This window comes from Phoca vitulina, unplaced genomic scaffold, assembly GCF_004348235.1.
Source record: "Phoca vitulina isolate PV1807 unplaced genomic scaffold, GSC_HSeal_1.0 scaffold83, whole genome shotgun sequence".
Classification (NCBI taxonomy): domain Eukaryota; kingdom Metazoa; phylum Chordata; class Mammalia; order Carnivora; family Phocidae; genus Phoca; species Phoca vitulina.
Window position 1 is genome coordinate 3,365,232 of NW_022589786.1, and position 13,949 is coordinate 3,379,180.

Sequence of the window (13,949 nt, forward strand, 5' to 3'; positions counted from 1 at the left end):
TTGGAATTATGATCTCCATTTAACAGATGGAGAAACTGAGGCCTCGAGTGAATAAGCATATTCCTAGTGGGTCTGTGAAGAGGATCCAGGTCACCTGCACTTGCTCTTCTGACTCCACCAAAGGCAGGAAAGTGTGACCCTCAAGAGCGGGGGCTCTGGGCTCACAAAGCTCTGTGGTCTGATCATGACTTATCCTCAACTGTGGTATTGAATTTGGCACTTCACCCCTACCTATGCAGCCTCGGGTTTCCATCCACCCTGCTCGTCACAGGGCTGGGGGTCAGGGGGACGAGGGGCAGTAGAGGATCTGCAGCAGAAATGAGACTCCTCTCTTTTGTATCTTTTGCTTTAAAAAGGCCTATTTCTGCATTCCTGTCCTGCACGAGCGAGTGGCTGCAACCCAGCAGCCTTGGCAAACAACAAAAGAGCCAGCCCAGTCCTCCCATGGCCCTGAGCCGAGCAGGTGGGCAGCAGGTGGAGGGGCAGGAGCTTGGAAACAGCACGGGGCAGAGAGGGGAGGAGGCCAAGGTGGGCAGCTCAGGGTGGAAGGGAGTGACCGGGTGTCCTGAGAGGAAGGGGTGAGGCCTGCGTGTGAGAACCCAGTGTGAGTGTCCATGGACGGGTCCTGGGAGGGTCTGCGAAGGTGTTCCTGGATGTTAAGGGGTCAAGGGGGCATGTGTGCCCACAACTGTGTGCGGGCAGCCCAGTCAGTGCCCTGTGCATGAGCTTCCATGAGGCTCGGGGTGTGACAAGGCCCACGTGCATCACCCTGGGTATGAAATATGTCTCCACATCAGCAAGCACGGAATGTGGGCAGGGAAGCATGTGTGTGAGACAGACAGACACTGGAGGGACAGAATCTCAGCTCTCAGCCCTGCTGGGAGGTCTTGGGCAGGGGTCTGCCCCAACACGGGCTTCACTTTCTTTCATCTGCAACATGGGGGTTCGGATGGGAATGAGGCTGAATAGTACAGAGCCCTTTCCAGCTGTAATATTCTATACCAGAATATCCTGTGATGGTGGAAATATTCTGTGTTATCCAATGTGGCGGCCACTAGCCTCACATGGTTATGGAGCACTTGAAATACGGCTAGTAGGACTGAAGAACTCAACTTTTAATTTTATTTCATTTGAGCAGCCGTATGTGCCTAGTGACCACCACACTGGAGAGTGAAGTCTATGGGGACAAGCACTCCTGAGCCAAGCCAACCAGAGTTCAAATCGTGGTGCAGCCACTTACTAGCAAGCTACTTAACCTCTGCAAGCCTGTTTCCTCCCCTGTAAAATGTAGATCAGAATAGGACCCGCCCTGTGCAGTTGTTTCGAGGATTCAGTGAGATATAATAAGGTATGCAATGGGTTTAGCACAGTCCCTGCTGTGTAGTAAATGCTCAGGAAACAACGCCTTTTATAGGCATCATTATCTACAAAGTGATGAGAACAGCCAGCATCATCAGAAACAAAATGGACCTTGTTTGCCAAGCTCGGGGAAGAGGAAAGCCAAGAGAGGAGGTTGTGGGGGCCTCGGTGAGGAGGGGAAGGGGCTGCGCCCCAAGGCAGAGCACCCTGCCCCTATGTGTGTGGGCACAAGCAGGCAGGGAGGCCCCGCCCTGCTCTCCAACACACAGATGGAGAGGGCACGGGAAGACTGGGTCCAGCATGGCTGAGAATGTAGGGAACGTGCTAATGGGCCGTGAAAAGCAAGATTCACACTGGGAAATTGCTTTCTGGCTGCCTGGCAGGCTCTCTGTCCTGGGAGTTGCTGGCTGTCAGCCCACAGGGGGCTCAACACTCTCTCTGGTCTGAAACAGCCCAAAATGCTGACATGGAAGCCAGGTGAGCCTGGGAGCATTCGATGGGGAGTTGAAAGAGCTGGGTCCTCACCCAGCTTGGCTACCAGCTTGCTTATCCTCTTGCAGGGGTGGTGGGGTCACATTTGAAAGATGGGGATGAGGACCCCCAGCCACACTTCTTCCTGGGCCATTTGTGAGAAGTCTCTCCTACACGGGGATGGGAAGAGGTTCCTACTACCCAAGACAGCTTCCTGCCCATTTCTTCTAAAGTAAACCTCCCCACCTTTACTCTGAGCTGCCCAGAGCCCAAGGCAGGCCCCTGGGTCTCAGCAGGCAGAATACTGTTTATGGGGACCTTCTGGAGACAGCACAGTAACCAAAACCCCCCAACTCTGGACTCCTTAAGGGTCTGATTGTCAGGCGTCCTGACCATTATTAGGGTCTTCTCTTCACTGGCTGCTTCCTCAAACACATACAGGTCTCCCTTATTCTGGAAAAATAAATAACCATTCTGCTCCCCCGAATTTTTAAAATTAAAAACCAAGAACCTTTCTCTCGACCCAACAGCTTGGGCCACTTCCTTCCTCCCTCTTTGCTGCCAAACTTCCAGAGCAAATGTCCGACATCCGCTGCCTCCTCTTTCCACCTCCCACACTCCATGAACCCACCACAATCTGGTGCCCACCCCCGGGCTCCCTGGAAGGAAGCCGTGCCAGGCCCTCCCACCCAATGCCCCCCCAGCCCTTGCAGCCCCAACGGGCCTGATCCACTCTGCCTGCCCCAAGCCAGGCGGCTTCTGGCCCCGCTGACACCAGGCTTTGAGGCCCATCCTCCCTTTTGTTTCTAGGTGGCTGCACTCTCCCTGGCACCTGGCCTCCTGTCCCCCTAAATCACTACCCCCTGTTCTCTCTCCACTGCCCTCTTACCACTTCCCTCCATCCCCTCCACCTGGGCCTTAGCTTGGAGGCCCTGGGGAGGTCCTGGGTGGTCATGAATGCACCTAAAAGTTCAATAAAATGTTTTTGTGTCTTTGCATTATTCTGGGCAGAGGATGCATAGTTTCCATCAGCTTCACAAAGCATTCTGTGACCCCACCACTCCTGCAAATGGTAAAAGCCACTGACCATCAAGCAGGATTGAAACCTGCGTCTCTACAGCCCCTTCTCTCTCCAGAAGTCCAGTCCCAAATTTCTAGCCACTCACCATCTTGCCTGGATGCTACGTGACAGGGGGCTCATAATCAAAATCTGGTCTCCCTGGGAAAGTCTCCCCACTCTCAATTAAGATACCTAAGCATTCTGCCTCTCTGAGATGAGCTGGGGTGATTCTAGAAAGTTCCTGGTCCAATGCAGTCAGACCTGTTATCCGTGAGAGGATTAGCACCTCTTGGTAGTTAGCAACTCACAGCCCAGGTTAGCTGATCTGATCACTCAGCAGAGAGCAAGGCCTAGGGGTGTGGAAGCCAGAACGGATGGAGTCAGAATGTCTGGGGGAAGGGACAGAGCTGGGGCTGACCACCAGAGCAGCTCCCCCGAGGGGCCAGGGTGTGGGCCACGTGTGGCTACCTGAGGAGCTGCCATGCCCAGTAATAACTTCCCATTGAGGTCCAACCTTTCCCCATTTCACAGATGGGGAAACTGAGGCCAAGACCTTGAACCCAGGACTCCTGACTCATCGTCCATTGCTCTCTCCAATACCCCATCCTCTCAGGTCAGAGGGGGCCCTCACCTGGGGTCTGTGGGCTTTAGGGCAAAGGGATCTGTGGGAAATAATACACACATTCTGTAGGTTGTCATGAGTATGCGTTTTCCTAGGAAAAGTGCCTGTGGGTCATATGAGATTCTCTGAGGGCTCCTGGATTTCCAGAAGAGTTAAAAAGCTGGGGTCAGATTTGCTGAGAAATGAAAGGGAGACCCTGTTTCCACAACACCAACTTGCGAGTGCTTTAGGCAAATCCCTTCACCTTTTTGGGCCTCAGTTTGCCTGTCTGTGAAATCAACTATGGGTCATTTTTAAACCTGCTCTCTCTTTCTTATTTATTTCTTTTCAAGCAGCGATGACCTTTTGAAGATTTTTTTTATTTATTCATTTGAGAGAGAGAGAGCACGAGCAGGGGGAGAGGCAGAGGGAAAGGGAGAGGGAAAAGCAGGCTCCCCGCCGAGCCAGGAGCCCGATGCGGGGCTCGATCCCAGGACCTCAGGACCATGACCCGAGCCAAAGGCAGATGCTCAACCATCTGAGCCACCCAGGTGCCCCGCAGCGATGCCCTTTTAAAATAACAAACAAAACACAACTATGCAGGTCCCCAAATGGCAAATGGATCAGAGGAGATAGGGACCGTGGGGGCTGGAGACCCCATTTGTTTGGTTTTCTCTCTCTTCTCCCCAGTTCACCATGGCAGCTCTGCCCAGAACTCCACAAACTACAGCATTTTACAGCCAGAAAATTCTAGGACCTTAATACTGAAACCATACATCTCCCTCCTCCCATCCCAGGCTGAGGCCACCCACGGCCAGGCTCCAGAAGATGCGGCAGGGACTCAGTGTCTTCGAGCTGTTCCCCACCGCACAGGCCTGCCCCAATGCCAACCCAGCAGAAGTCTCGTCGGGGACACAGAAGGCCTGGGAACCGGAAGATTCTGTTTGCTGCAGGGAACACTGAATCAACAGAAGTCCCAACATATTTCTTGTTTTGGCTGTGCATGGGTTTTCTTGAATGGGTTACAAAAAGGGAAATCAAAAAATATTCACAGACCTTGGAGACAGGACCAGAGCAGACAGAGCAGGGGGGATGCGGAGGGTCTGCTTTCTCCCCAGGCTCCATCCACGGGCACACCTTGAAGGCTTTCAGAGGTTCAGAGAGAGAAGCTCCAAGGGGTAAGAGGGTCAAGCGCCAGACTGGAAAGAGGCTGGAATGCCCTACTCTTATGTGTCATTGGCTTGTGTGACTTTGGCCAAGGCCCTGGCCCTCTCTGGGCCTGAGTTCTCCATCCGTAAACAAAGGAGCACTCCTCGCTCCAGTAGTCTGAGTGAGCCTGAGGATCTTCTGGCCCCTAAACCATCTCCCATTTCATGCTTGTGGCATCTCACCAGCAAGGGCAGGAGGAAGATGGAGGCAAGAGGTGAGGGAGGGCTGTGAGTGTGAGCATGTCTGGGGCCAGAGTGCTCCTTACCTCCTAAGGCTGTGTCCATCTTGGAGGGGGGGGGTGCGGTGGGAGAGGAGCGGTTCTGATAATTCAGAAGTCCTGCCTATGCTGAGCTGAATCCACCTCCGTGTTCCTCTACACTTTGGCTCTGCTCAGGATACCCCTGCTGAGAGGAGAGGACACCACCCCACCCCCACTCCGAGGGGTCCCTTCTTCCTGCTCAAGTCCTCCAGCTCCTCAGCTTTCTCTCACTTGACTTGGCTTTCAGAACAGCACCACCCTGCCCGGCTCCTTCTTCTAGATAATCTAGAAAAGGCTTTTACAAGTCCTTCTAGGTCCTAAGCATCCAAAAGCTGGGGGCAGGTTGAGCAGGGCTAAGAAGAGTAGGACCCCCAACTTCCCTGGGGCTGACATGCTCCATCAAAATACACACCTAGAGCCTTGGCCTGTGCTGTTGCCACTCTGAGGCACACTCTTCCATCCTCTTCCTTCTGATTAACTCTGATTCAACCTCCAGCTCCCCAGTGTCACCCCTACTTGGGGGAGCCTTCCCTGATACCTTCCTCATCCCAACCAGTTGTGGTCTCTACATCTCATAGCTCCGTGCTTGTGCTCATAGTCCTTATCCAGTTGCATTTAAATAATAACTTCTGGAGGTGCCTGGGTGGCTCAGTCGGTTAAGCGTCCGACCCTTCCTCTCAGCTCACGTCCACTTCCCACCAGGCTGTGAGGCCTAAGGGGCAGAGACTACGTAAGTCTTGCCTGTAGTACCTCCTGGGTCCGGCCCAGGGCTGGGAACAGAGCGTGTGCTCGGGAAATACTCGTTGCATGGATGCAAGAGGCACAGACATGTTCCTCCTCTTATGTGACCCCAACGCCCTCCACCTTGTCCAGCGCAGGCGCCTCGGGGCAAGTCAAACCCTGCAAGGACCTGGAGGGCCTGGGCTGGCCTCAGCCAGTGGGGACCCGCTCTGGGGGCTGCGCCGGCCTGGCCTGGGGTGCAGGCTTCCCACTGTGCCCCAGAGAAGCTCCGTAGAGAAGGCAACACGGGCAGCATGTGTGCACGAGAGGGTGGACTGTGGCACGGGGACTGTGCAAAAAGGGGGAAGGGCAGGGTTGGGGAGCAGGTCCTGTGCTGTTCCCACCCTGAGGGACACTCAGAAGCCCAGCCAGCATCATCTCGCTCTGCCTGCACTGGGAGGTAGGCACCTTTGTGCTGGATGCTCTGCTGGAGCCTGCGTGTGCGCAGGAGTGCGCGCGCGTGTGCGCAGGATGCAGGCTTTGCGTTCCAAGGCTCTGCCCTCACGGCCCGGAGAGGGCCGGGCACCCAGACTGCAGGGCGGCTGGAAGCGGTGCCACTGCGTGCTTGTGCGGGGAGGCGGGCGGGCAGGAGGGAGGCTCGGCAGAGTGTCAGTGTGTCTCAGCCTGTGTGGGGGCGGCTGTGCGGGGGCGGAGGGCTGCGGCATGCACCAGAACATGTGCGTGCCTGCCGCTCGGTGGCTTGGAGGGGGAGGAAGGAAAGTCTGTCCCCTTCCCTGTTCCTGCCACCCTCCGCCCAGCCTTGAGGACCTCCCTCCACCCCAGCATCCCATCCTTGGCCTTTGGCCCCTGCCCAGGATCTGGTCCCCTGCCTTGGCTTTAACACAGCCTTTCCCTATGGCCTGAGGCTATTTCTCTCTGGGTGTTGGTTTCACCATCTAGGTTATAAATAGACAGTGTATTGGTCCTTCCAGTTCTGATGTTCTGGGAGTCTGAAATTTCCCAAGTGTGCCTTCCATAGAGGGGAGCTAAAGAGGGTAGCCCCTCTAATGGGGCATTTCAGCATCTGCAGTTATTCTGATCCCCATTTCACAGATGGTAAAGTTGGGGTTCACAAAGGCCCAGGGATCCACACAGGGCGGCCCAGTAAATCAGAGGCAGAGTCATGATTGGAAAATAAGCCTTAACTCAGAATTCTCTTACCCAGAAGGCGGCGGCCCCTCTTCCCTAGTAGCGTTCCTCAGACACGGCAGCAAGCGGGGTCCCTCTCATGAACTGTCCCCCCCATATGCAGGGTGCTGGATGCCTGCACGCTGGCCCTTCCACCTTCTCAAGCCTCAGCCTGCTCCTCTGTCAGGTGGATGCCTAAGCCCTCTGCCTCCCTCAGAGCTAATGGATGGAGGGGTGTCTCACTGGCCCCAAAGCTCTGTGAATGTGAGAGGCTATTAGGAGCAAAATGAAAGCACGCCCCCATCTTCGGGCGGTGTGTGGGTGCCCAGGTGTTCTCTCTCCCCAACATTGCCCCACCGAGCCTCCTGACCACTGAGCCAGGGAAGGCTGGGATTGCTGAACACACTTGGCGGATGTTAGAGCTTGTATCCCGTGAGGGAACCTCAGCACCCAGGACCCTGGTACCTCAGTGTGGGGAACAGCCTCTGGGCCCCGTGTCCCCTGGCCCAGGCCCAGTTCCTGATACACACCATGGGGGTAAGAGGTGGCAGCGGGCTCCAGAGCCAGCTCTCACCCGTCCCTCTGCCCACCTGGCTGGCCCCTAGGGCCCCTCCCCCCAGCCCAACACTGCCCTTGAGCTGATTTCAGATCCCAGTTTCTAGAGAAAGACGGGCTGCACTCTATCCAGGCTTCCTCCCTCCCTCCTCCTCTCTCAAGTAAAATCTCCTTCTGTACCACTCAGTGATTACACAGGCTGCAGGGCAATTCTCTGCCTCCCTACCCTCTCCTGGAAGTGGGATCCAAAACCCAGAGAATGTCAAAGGCTGGAGGAGGCATCCTTCTTCCCTGCCTCCTGGAACCTGACCCCTTCCGCCTCCAATCTGGTCTTTGGAGAAGGTGGGTTCTGCCAGGAGCTCGGGCTCAGCTGCCCAGACCCACTCTGACCCCGAAGCTGACATTACTACAGTCGGCCTCCTGATAAGCTCCTGTGCTCTGAAGGTCTGGGCTTTTATTTCTCTCATCTCCTGGGAAGAAGGAGGGTGGGGGTCAGGGAGGAGTGAGTGAGCCAGTCTCTGGGTTCTACCTCAACCTTCTAGGGGACCTGGAATCAAGATCCTGGCTTATCTGAACCCCATGCAGAGTGAGACCTTTGTCCAGTAGCATCGAGGGGCCCCAGAAGCCCCTGCCCAGGGCCCTGGGGACTCGGGCCCACACCCTGCCCAGCTGGTGCCCACCAGGTGGGAGAGGAGCAACTGCTCTTACATCCGTAGCCAGCCCTACCTTGGCCTCCTAGAAGGCCAGCAGTGACCAGGCAGGCTCACCGAGTAGCACGCCAGGAAGCCCTCGAGAGGCACATGCTCTCCTCTCCAGCCGGGCAGTCCAAGGTCCTGCAGAAGGACGTCCAAAGGCTCCGATGTCCCCTTGCAGGACCGCCCCAGCTGCCTTGGCAAGTCACCCTGCCAGGGATCTGGAGTGGGCTCCTGGAATGGGGGCTCAGCTGGTGGGTGGTGACTGCAGTGTCCCAGCCGGCCGGGACTGTGGGTCCACAGTGGAGGCTGGGCCCTGCGGGCATCTTCCTGGCTTCTCCCCAAAGAAGAGGAGCCCGGTCAGGCCCCTCCCCCAAGCTGGGCCAGCTCCAGACAAAAGGTAAACATGTGGCAGGCCCTAGCCGCGGTTTCAGCCTGCCTCACCTTGGAGAACAGTGATCCCAGCAGCAGTCCCTACTGAAGGCCCACTGTGTACCAGGCTTGTCACTGTGTCTTCCGCGTGCCATCTTATTGCATCCCCACAGCAACTGCTTTGATTTCCAGACTACGGGGGAAGGGTGCGTTGCGTGGTCAGTGTCACAGAGCTATGGGTGGCCAGCTCCAGAGCCTGGGCCGTGTGCAGGGCGCCGCCCTACCTGCCCCACTGAGCACCCGGCGCGCAGAGCAGGAGCCCCGGGTGCCCCGCGATGTACCCTGGCCTTTTTAACCCCTGCATCAGAGGCGTGGAGCCTCATTCTCTTCCGGTACAAGCATCCTTCACCCTAGGCCCATCCACAGCCTTCCTAAGGTCCTGCAAGCTCCTGACATTGCCCGCAACATTTCGTAGATTTGTGCATTTCTCTGGAGAATGTAGACTTGGACTTTCATCAGATTCCTGGAGGAATACGCGACCTAAAAAAGGTTAGGAGTCCGTATGGTTCTAGAAGGAAGAGGTCTGAAATCGATCCGACACGGACTGGCCGTGCCTACCACCCTCGGTTTGCCTGTCATGGTCACACCAGGGCTCCCCGTCCCCTGGAATTCTGCCCCTGCCCCGGTCCTGGCCGGCAGTGGGGTCGAGAAGGCTCGCAAAGGCTCTCTGCACCAAGTCACCACCACCCCACCCCACCCCACCCCCAGCTCCCAGTCTTCATGATATCCATCTCCTCTTGGGGCAAAACATCACTTTTATTTTCACTTGAAGCGCCTGAGTCACATCTCAACTCCATTTCACTGCATCCTGTGACGCAGCCCTCCCAGCACCGAGCCTTGGTCATCCCCTGAAGGGCAGCTCCTAGCTAATGGGGGAATCCTGGCGTTCCAGGGGGGCACAGGATCCCCGCCGAGCAGGGGCCCATCACACTTTAGCAGACAGGGTCAGTCCTCTGGAGCGGCCTCCTGCCTGCTGCCCACCCCTGCCCCCAGCATAGAAACACACTCAGAAACGCAGGAAGTCTGCAGACAAGAGTGACCTCACACCTGCACGTGGGTGTGTGTCTGTACAAGGGACCTGGTGTGTACCTGTGAGTGTCAGGATAGCCTGGTATGTGAGTGTGAGCGTGTGTGTGTGCGTGTGTGTGTGCAGGCAGCCTACTTGTACCCGGCCACAGGCCCACCTCCCACACATATGCAGACACCAGCATGAGCTCACACATGCCTTCAACACCCACACTCCCACCCGAGCCTTTGGCCCAGGCCTCACACGCACGCACATAAACCTTCCCGTGTGCATGCCCCCCCATCCTCGTGCAAATGTGCATGTCCGGACCTTGTAGGGATACCACCGTGCCCAAGTCCCACACGTGCACCCTTACACAGCCATATATTTGCACAGACCCAGACCTCACACACATCCTCCGGCTGATGTGCACACAGCTCTGACCTGCCATACATGTGCACACACAGTGACGCACATTCACACCTGCACTCCCATGCAAACCGGCCAATGGGACCCCGTGGGCCCCTTGCACGCATCCACGCTTGCAGGCCTTCCACATGAGGCACACGCCAGCACCTCCTCCTGGTGCACACATGTGAACACTTGCATACTCTCTCAGAGCACACAAGCGTACCGCGGAGTCAGTCCTTACACAGCACCCGTCAAAATGCGCCTTTGTATGTGTACATCCGGACCTCACACTGGCACGTACCTGCTGCCAGGGCCCTTCCCCCCCTGCACTCCTGCTGCCCTAGCAAATGGCCACCCTGGGCAGGCGAGCCGCTTTGCCCAAGGGGCGAACTCTGTCTCCAAACCGTACCCCTCCCCTGAGCCATCCCCGGAGCTTCCCCAGACCTAGCTGGGGGCGCCCAGTGCGCTTCCTGACACTCCACGACGCTAAGGGGCTATCTTCTCCCCCATCCTCCCACCCTTCTCCCCACACCAGTCATCAGGGGCATAAAATGAGCTCTGGGGCTGGACAACTTTGCCAAGGGACCAGAGCTGGTATAGCACTAGCCCCTGAAATGGTAGTGTTCCCCCCAACTTGCCTGAGCACCCCTCCCTGTCTCTCCACACCCAGGGAGCCCCAGCAGTCCCTCAGTTATTCAGCCCTGCTGTACTGACGCCCTCCCTCCAAGAGGAGCTGGGAGGAGGGAGGGGAGGAGGGAGGGGATGTGCTTTCACGGAGAAGTTGGCCACTCTGCTCAGTGGCCGGTGGTGCCTAAAGTCAGGAGGGACTACCTGGGAGATGGTGAACTCTCTCCCATCAGAGGTGTCCAAGTTGAGGCCAGATGAACACCTCAAGAGAAAGTCGGCAGGGGGTTCTGGCTTTGGACTCGGCTGCCTGGGAAGATCCCTTTTTAACCCTGAGTTTCTAAAAATCTGTGTGTGCCCAGTCATGTGCACCGGGTGTGTGTGCGTGTGTGTGTGTGTGTGCGTGCGTGCACACTGGCATGCACCACCAACCCTTCACCCCTACACACACTCACCCGGCTGGCTGTGGCACATCTGGGCACACATAAACATGCCTACACCCAGCTCTGGGCACTCGGCACAGGCAAGTATCCCCCAAACATGCAGACTTCCTCCCCGTGTGTGTGCACAGGAAGCACGCAGGTACACATCCCCTGCCCGTGACGCTGACCCCCTGCACCCTCCAGAACTCTCTGAGGTACAACTCACTTTCCCAGTTCCTCGAAGAGCTGGTACTCTTCCGTGAAGCGAGTGCAGGTGATGGTGGCCATCCTGGCTCTGGGCGGGCAGGCGAGGCGTGGGGCTGGAGGACCAGACCTGGGGCTCTGCTACTCTGCTCCCGGACTCGGGGCCACTCGCGGCCCTGTGCTGCCGAGTGCGAACCGAGAACCAGCTTGACTGACGAGCCCGGGGCTTCTGAGCAGGGCACTGTGGCTGCTCACAGCCTCGCGAGCCTTCGTCAGCATCCAGGTCCCCATGGCAACCACCTCCGAAACGCCCTGTTCCCGTTGCCCGGGTAACTGCCCCCCCAACACCTGCCTGCCTTCCACTGCGAAACCTGCTCCGGGACGCCCTGGACCTAACCACACACAATACTGCAGGCCTGTGTGGGCCCAGGGGCGGGTGGACACGGCACCCCCGGGGTGATGGACCGACAGAGGGGTCTGGGGTGGGGGAGAAGAACAAACTTAATCCACAAGTGATCTTCTCTCTTCCCACCTCCCCCACCTCCAACTGTGGGTCCCTTGTAGCAGACAGGATGGGATTAAGTGGGGCAAAAAGGCAGTTGCCATGGTAACGGCCAGTGGGTGCCACATTCTGGGATGGTCCCCAGGAAAGACAGGATGCAGTTACCCTGGCAACTTCATCTCCTCTGGAGAGACAGGTATTGCCCCGTTGCCCTGGCAACAGCAGGGTTCTAAGGTTTACAGGAAGCGATGGCTAATTCATTGGGATCTCTCTCCCAGTGGATCACTGTAGTCTGTAACTGTCTCTCTGCTCCCCTCTGTATTTCGTTTCTGCCTCTGCCTCTGTCTTCCTCATTCTCTGCCACCTTGTCCATCCCACTGGCGCTCTAGCTTGAGGGACAAGTGCAGAGGAGACATCGGAATTCTGGAGAGAATGGCCCTGCCCGCCTGTTCACCCCCACCCCTCTCCTCCATCCCGTGCCCCCAGAGGGACCATGGAGATCTGGTCTCCTGGGGCTCATGTCCCAGTTTCGGCTTGTGCTTCAAGTCAAGGTGAAAGAGGCGGAGGCGGCAGTGGGGAGGGAAGCATGGCCTGGCATGGAGGGGAGTGGCCATGGGCCTGCCCTGAAATCCTCATTCCCTCTTCCTCATTCCCGTTTTCCCTGCCAAGTTCAACTCTTCAGGGCAGCAGCCAGATCCGGGGCCCCAAGATCTCACCCAAGCCCTGGCGGGGCGGGGGGGGGGGGGCAGTTCGGAAGGAAAAGGGCTGGAGTTTAAGGATCTGAGTTCAACTCCAGCTCTGACGTTCATGAGCTGTGTGACTTTGGGAAAGTCACTGCCCCTCTCTGAGCCTCCAGCGCCCTTTCTGCAAAACAGAACAAAGCTGCCACTGCAGAGGAGGGCTGTGAAGAAGGAGTGGGCTAAGGGCTGTGGAAGCCTTTGGGAAGTATGTAAACATGAGGCCTCTTTTTAGTTTCTGGAAGAGGAAAAGGAAGGTCTAAAGTGGGACCATGGCCACCCCCATCACTCTAGCTTGGACTCAGAATTTCACACCCACCTCCTCCACTCAAGCTCATTTCACAGTCCACCAGGCTGAGGTCTCATGCCAGTATTTGCCCACGAGGAGCCCAGGTGGGATAAAAGGATCCAGGATCCCAACCCTGTGAGTTGCTAATCCACCCCTCTGAACCTTTCAGTTGCCTTACTGGTCACCTCACTTGCTGGACACGTTGTCAGCTTGTTGGTAATCCCCAACCCTAGCAGGTCCCTGACTCACTACCTTAGGTCCAGGGGCCCCTGGAGACATCTGGGTACCCTCTCCCACAATTCTGCCCCTCTTCCTGGGCATCAGGGGTGCGACAGAATGATGGGGTTGGCTCTCCAATGTGGGATGCAGCCACTTCTTCCCAGGAGAGAAACGGGAGGGAGGCCAAGGGGAAGGAGGGGAGGCGAGCTAGGGAGGAGGGGTAATGGCTTGGCCACTAATTGCACCATTACCACCTTCAGAAAAAGGAAAAACCACTCAGTTTTGTTTCTGCGCACAATATGCTTCCCGCTCCTGCCGCCAACGTTGCAATTCAGAGGCAGAGAAGAGAGGCCTTTGCTTGGGGGCTGCACAGCTGGTGGGAGCAGGCTGGGCACAGAAAGCGGAAAGCCGCCAGAGGCGAGAGGCAGATGCGGGAAAGTCGGGGAAGGACTGCACGGCCACCTCCCCGCCCAGACCCTCTAGCCCTTCCCAGGAGATGGCGACCACTCGTGAAGGCGCTGCAACAGCCCTTAGTGACTGCTGCGGCCACCTCAGTCACTGTCCAGGGGAGAGGAGAAGGACTTCACCATCTATGGGCTGTGTGATTTTGGATGAGGAGCCTAACTTCTCTGTGCCTCGGTTTCTTCATCTGCAAAATAGAGTTACTAATATTCCCTACCTCCAGGGCTGTTTAAGGATGAAATGAGATGAGCAGGTGAGCACAGCAGCTGACACACTGCGAATGCTCAGAGATGGGAAATTATTACTAGTAAGAGACTCAGAAGCCTTCCCTCCTCACACTGCTCTGTCTGAATCCTGGAAGCGCGCACCACCATCCTTGTTCCTAGCACTTTGGCGCCGGTGCTGCTCTCTGAGTCCCCACTGGAGTTGAGTTCCTGGTTTGAGCATCACCCGGCCCCAGCCTGCGTGACAGCAATGCCTGTACAACAAAGGACTGGGGGGGGGGCGCCTGGGTGGCTCAGTCGTTA

At 56.9% G+C, this 13,949-nt stretch overlaps 1 protein-coding gene across 2 annotated transcripts in view; it reads right to left on the reverse strand.

The window, feature by feature from the left end:
* Window positions 1-11,498, reverse strand: part of CAMK2A (calcium/calmodulin dependent protein kinase II alpha) — a 62,240-nt gene extending 50,742 nt beyond the window's left edge. Inside the window, exon 1 of one of the 2 annotated variants that reach the window (XM_032395354.1) lies at window positions 11,236-11,493. In XM_032395354.1, coding sequence (XP_032251245.1) covers window positions 11,236-11,297 — 62 coding nt within the window. In that variant the 5' untranslated portion in view covers window positions 11,298-11,493. Of the gene's footprint in view, window positions 1-11,235 lie in introns of both variants that reach the window. The other variant, XM_032395353.1, reaches the window with a different exon arrangement.
* Window positions 11,499-13,949: the final 2,451 nt, after the last annotated feature.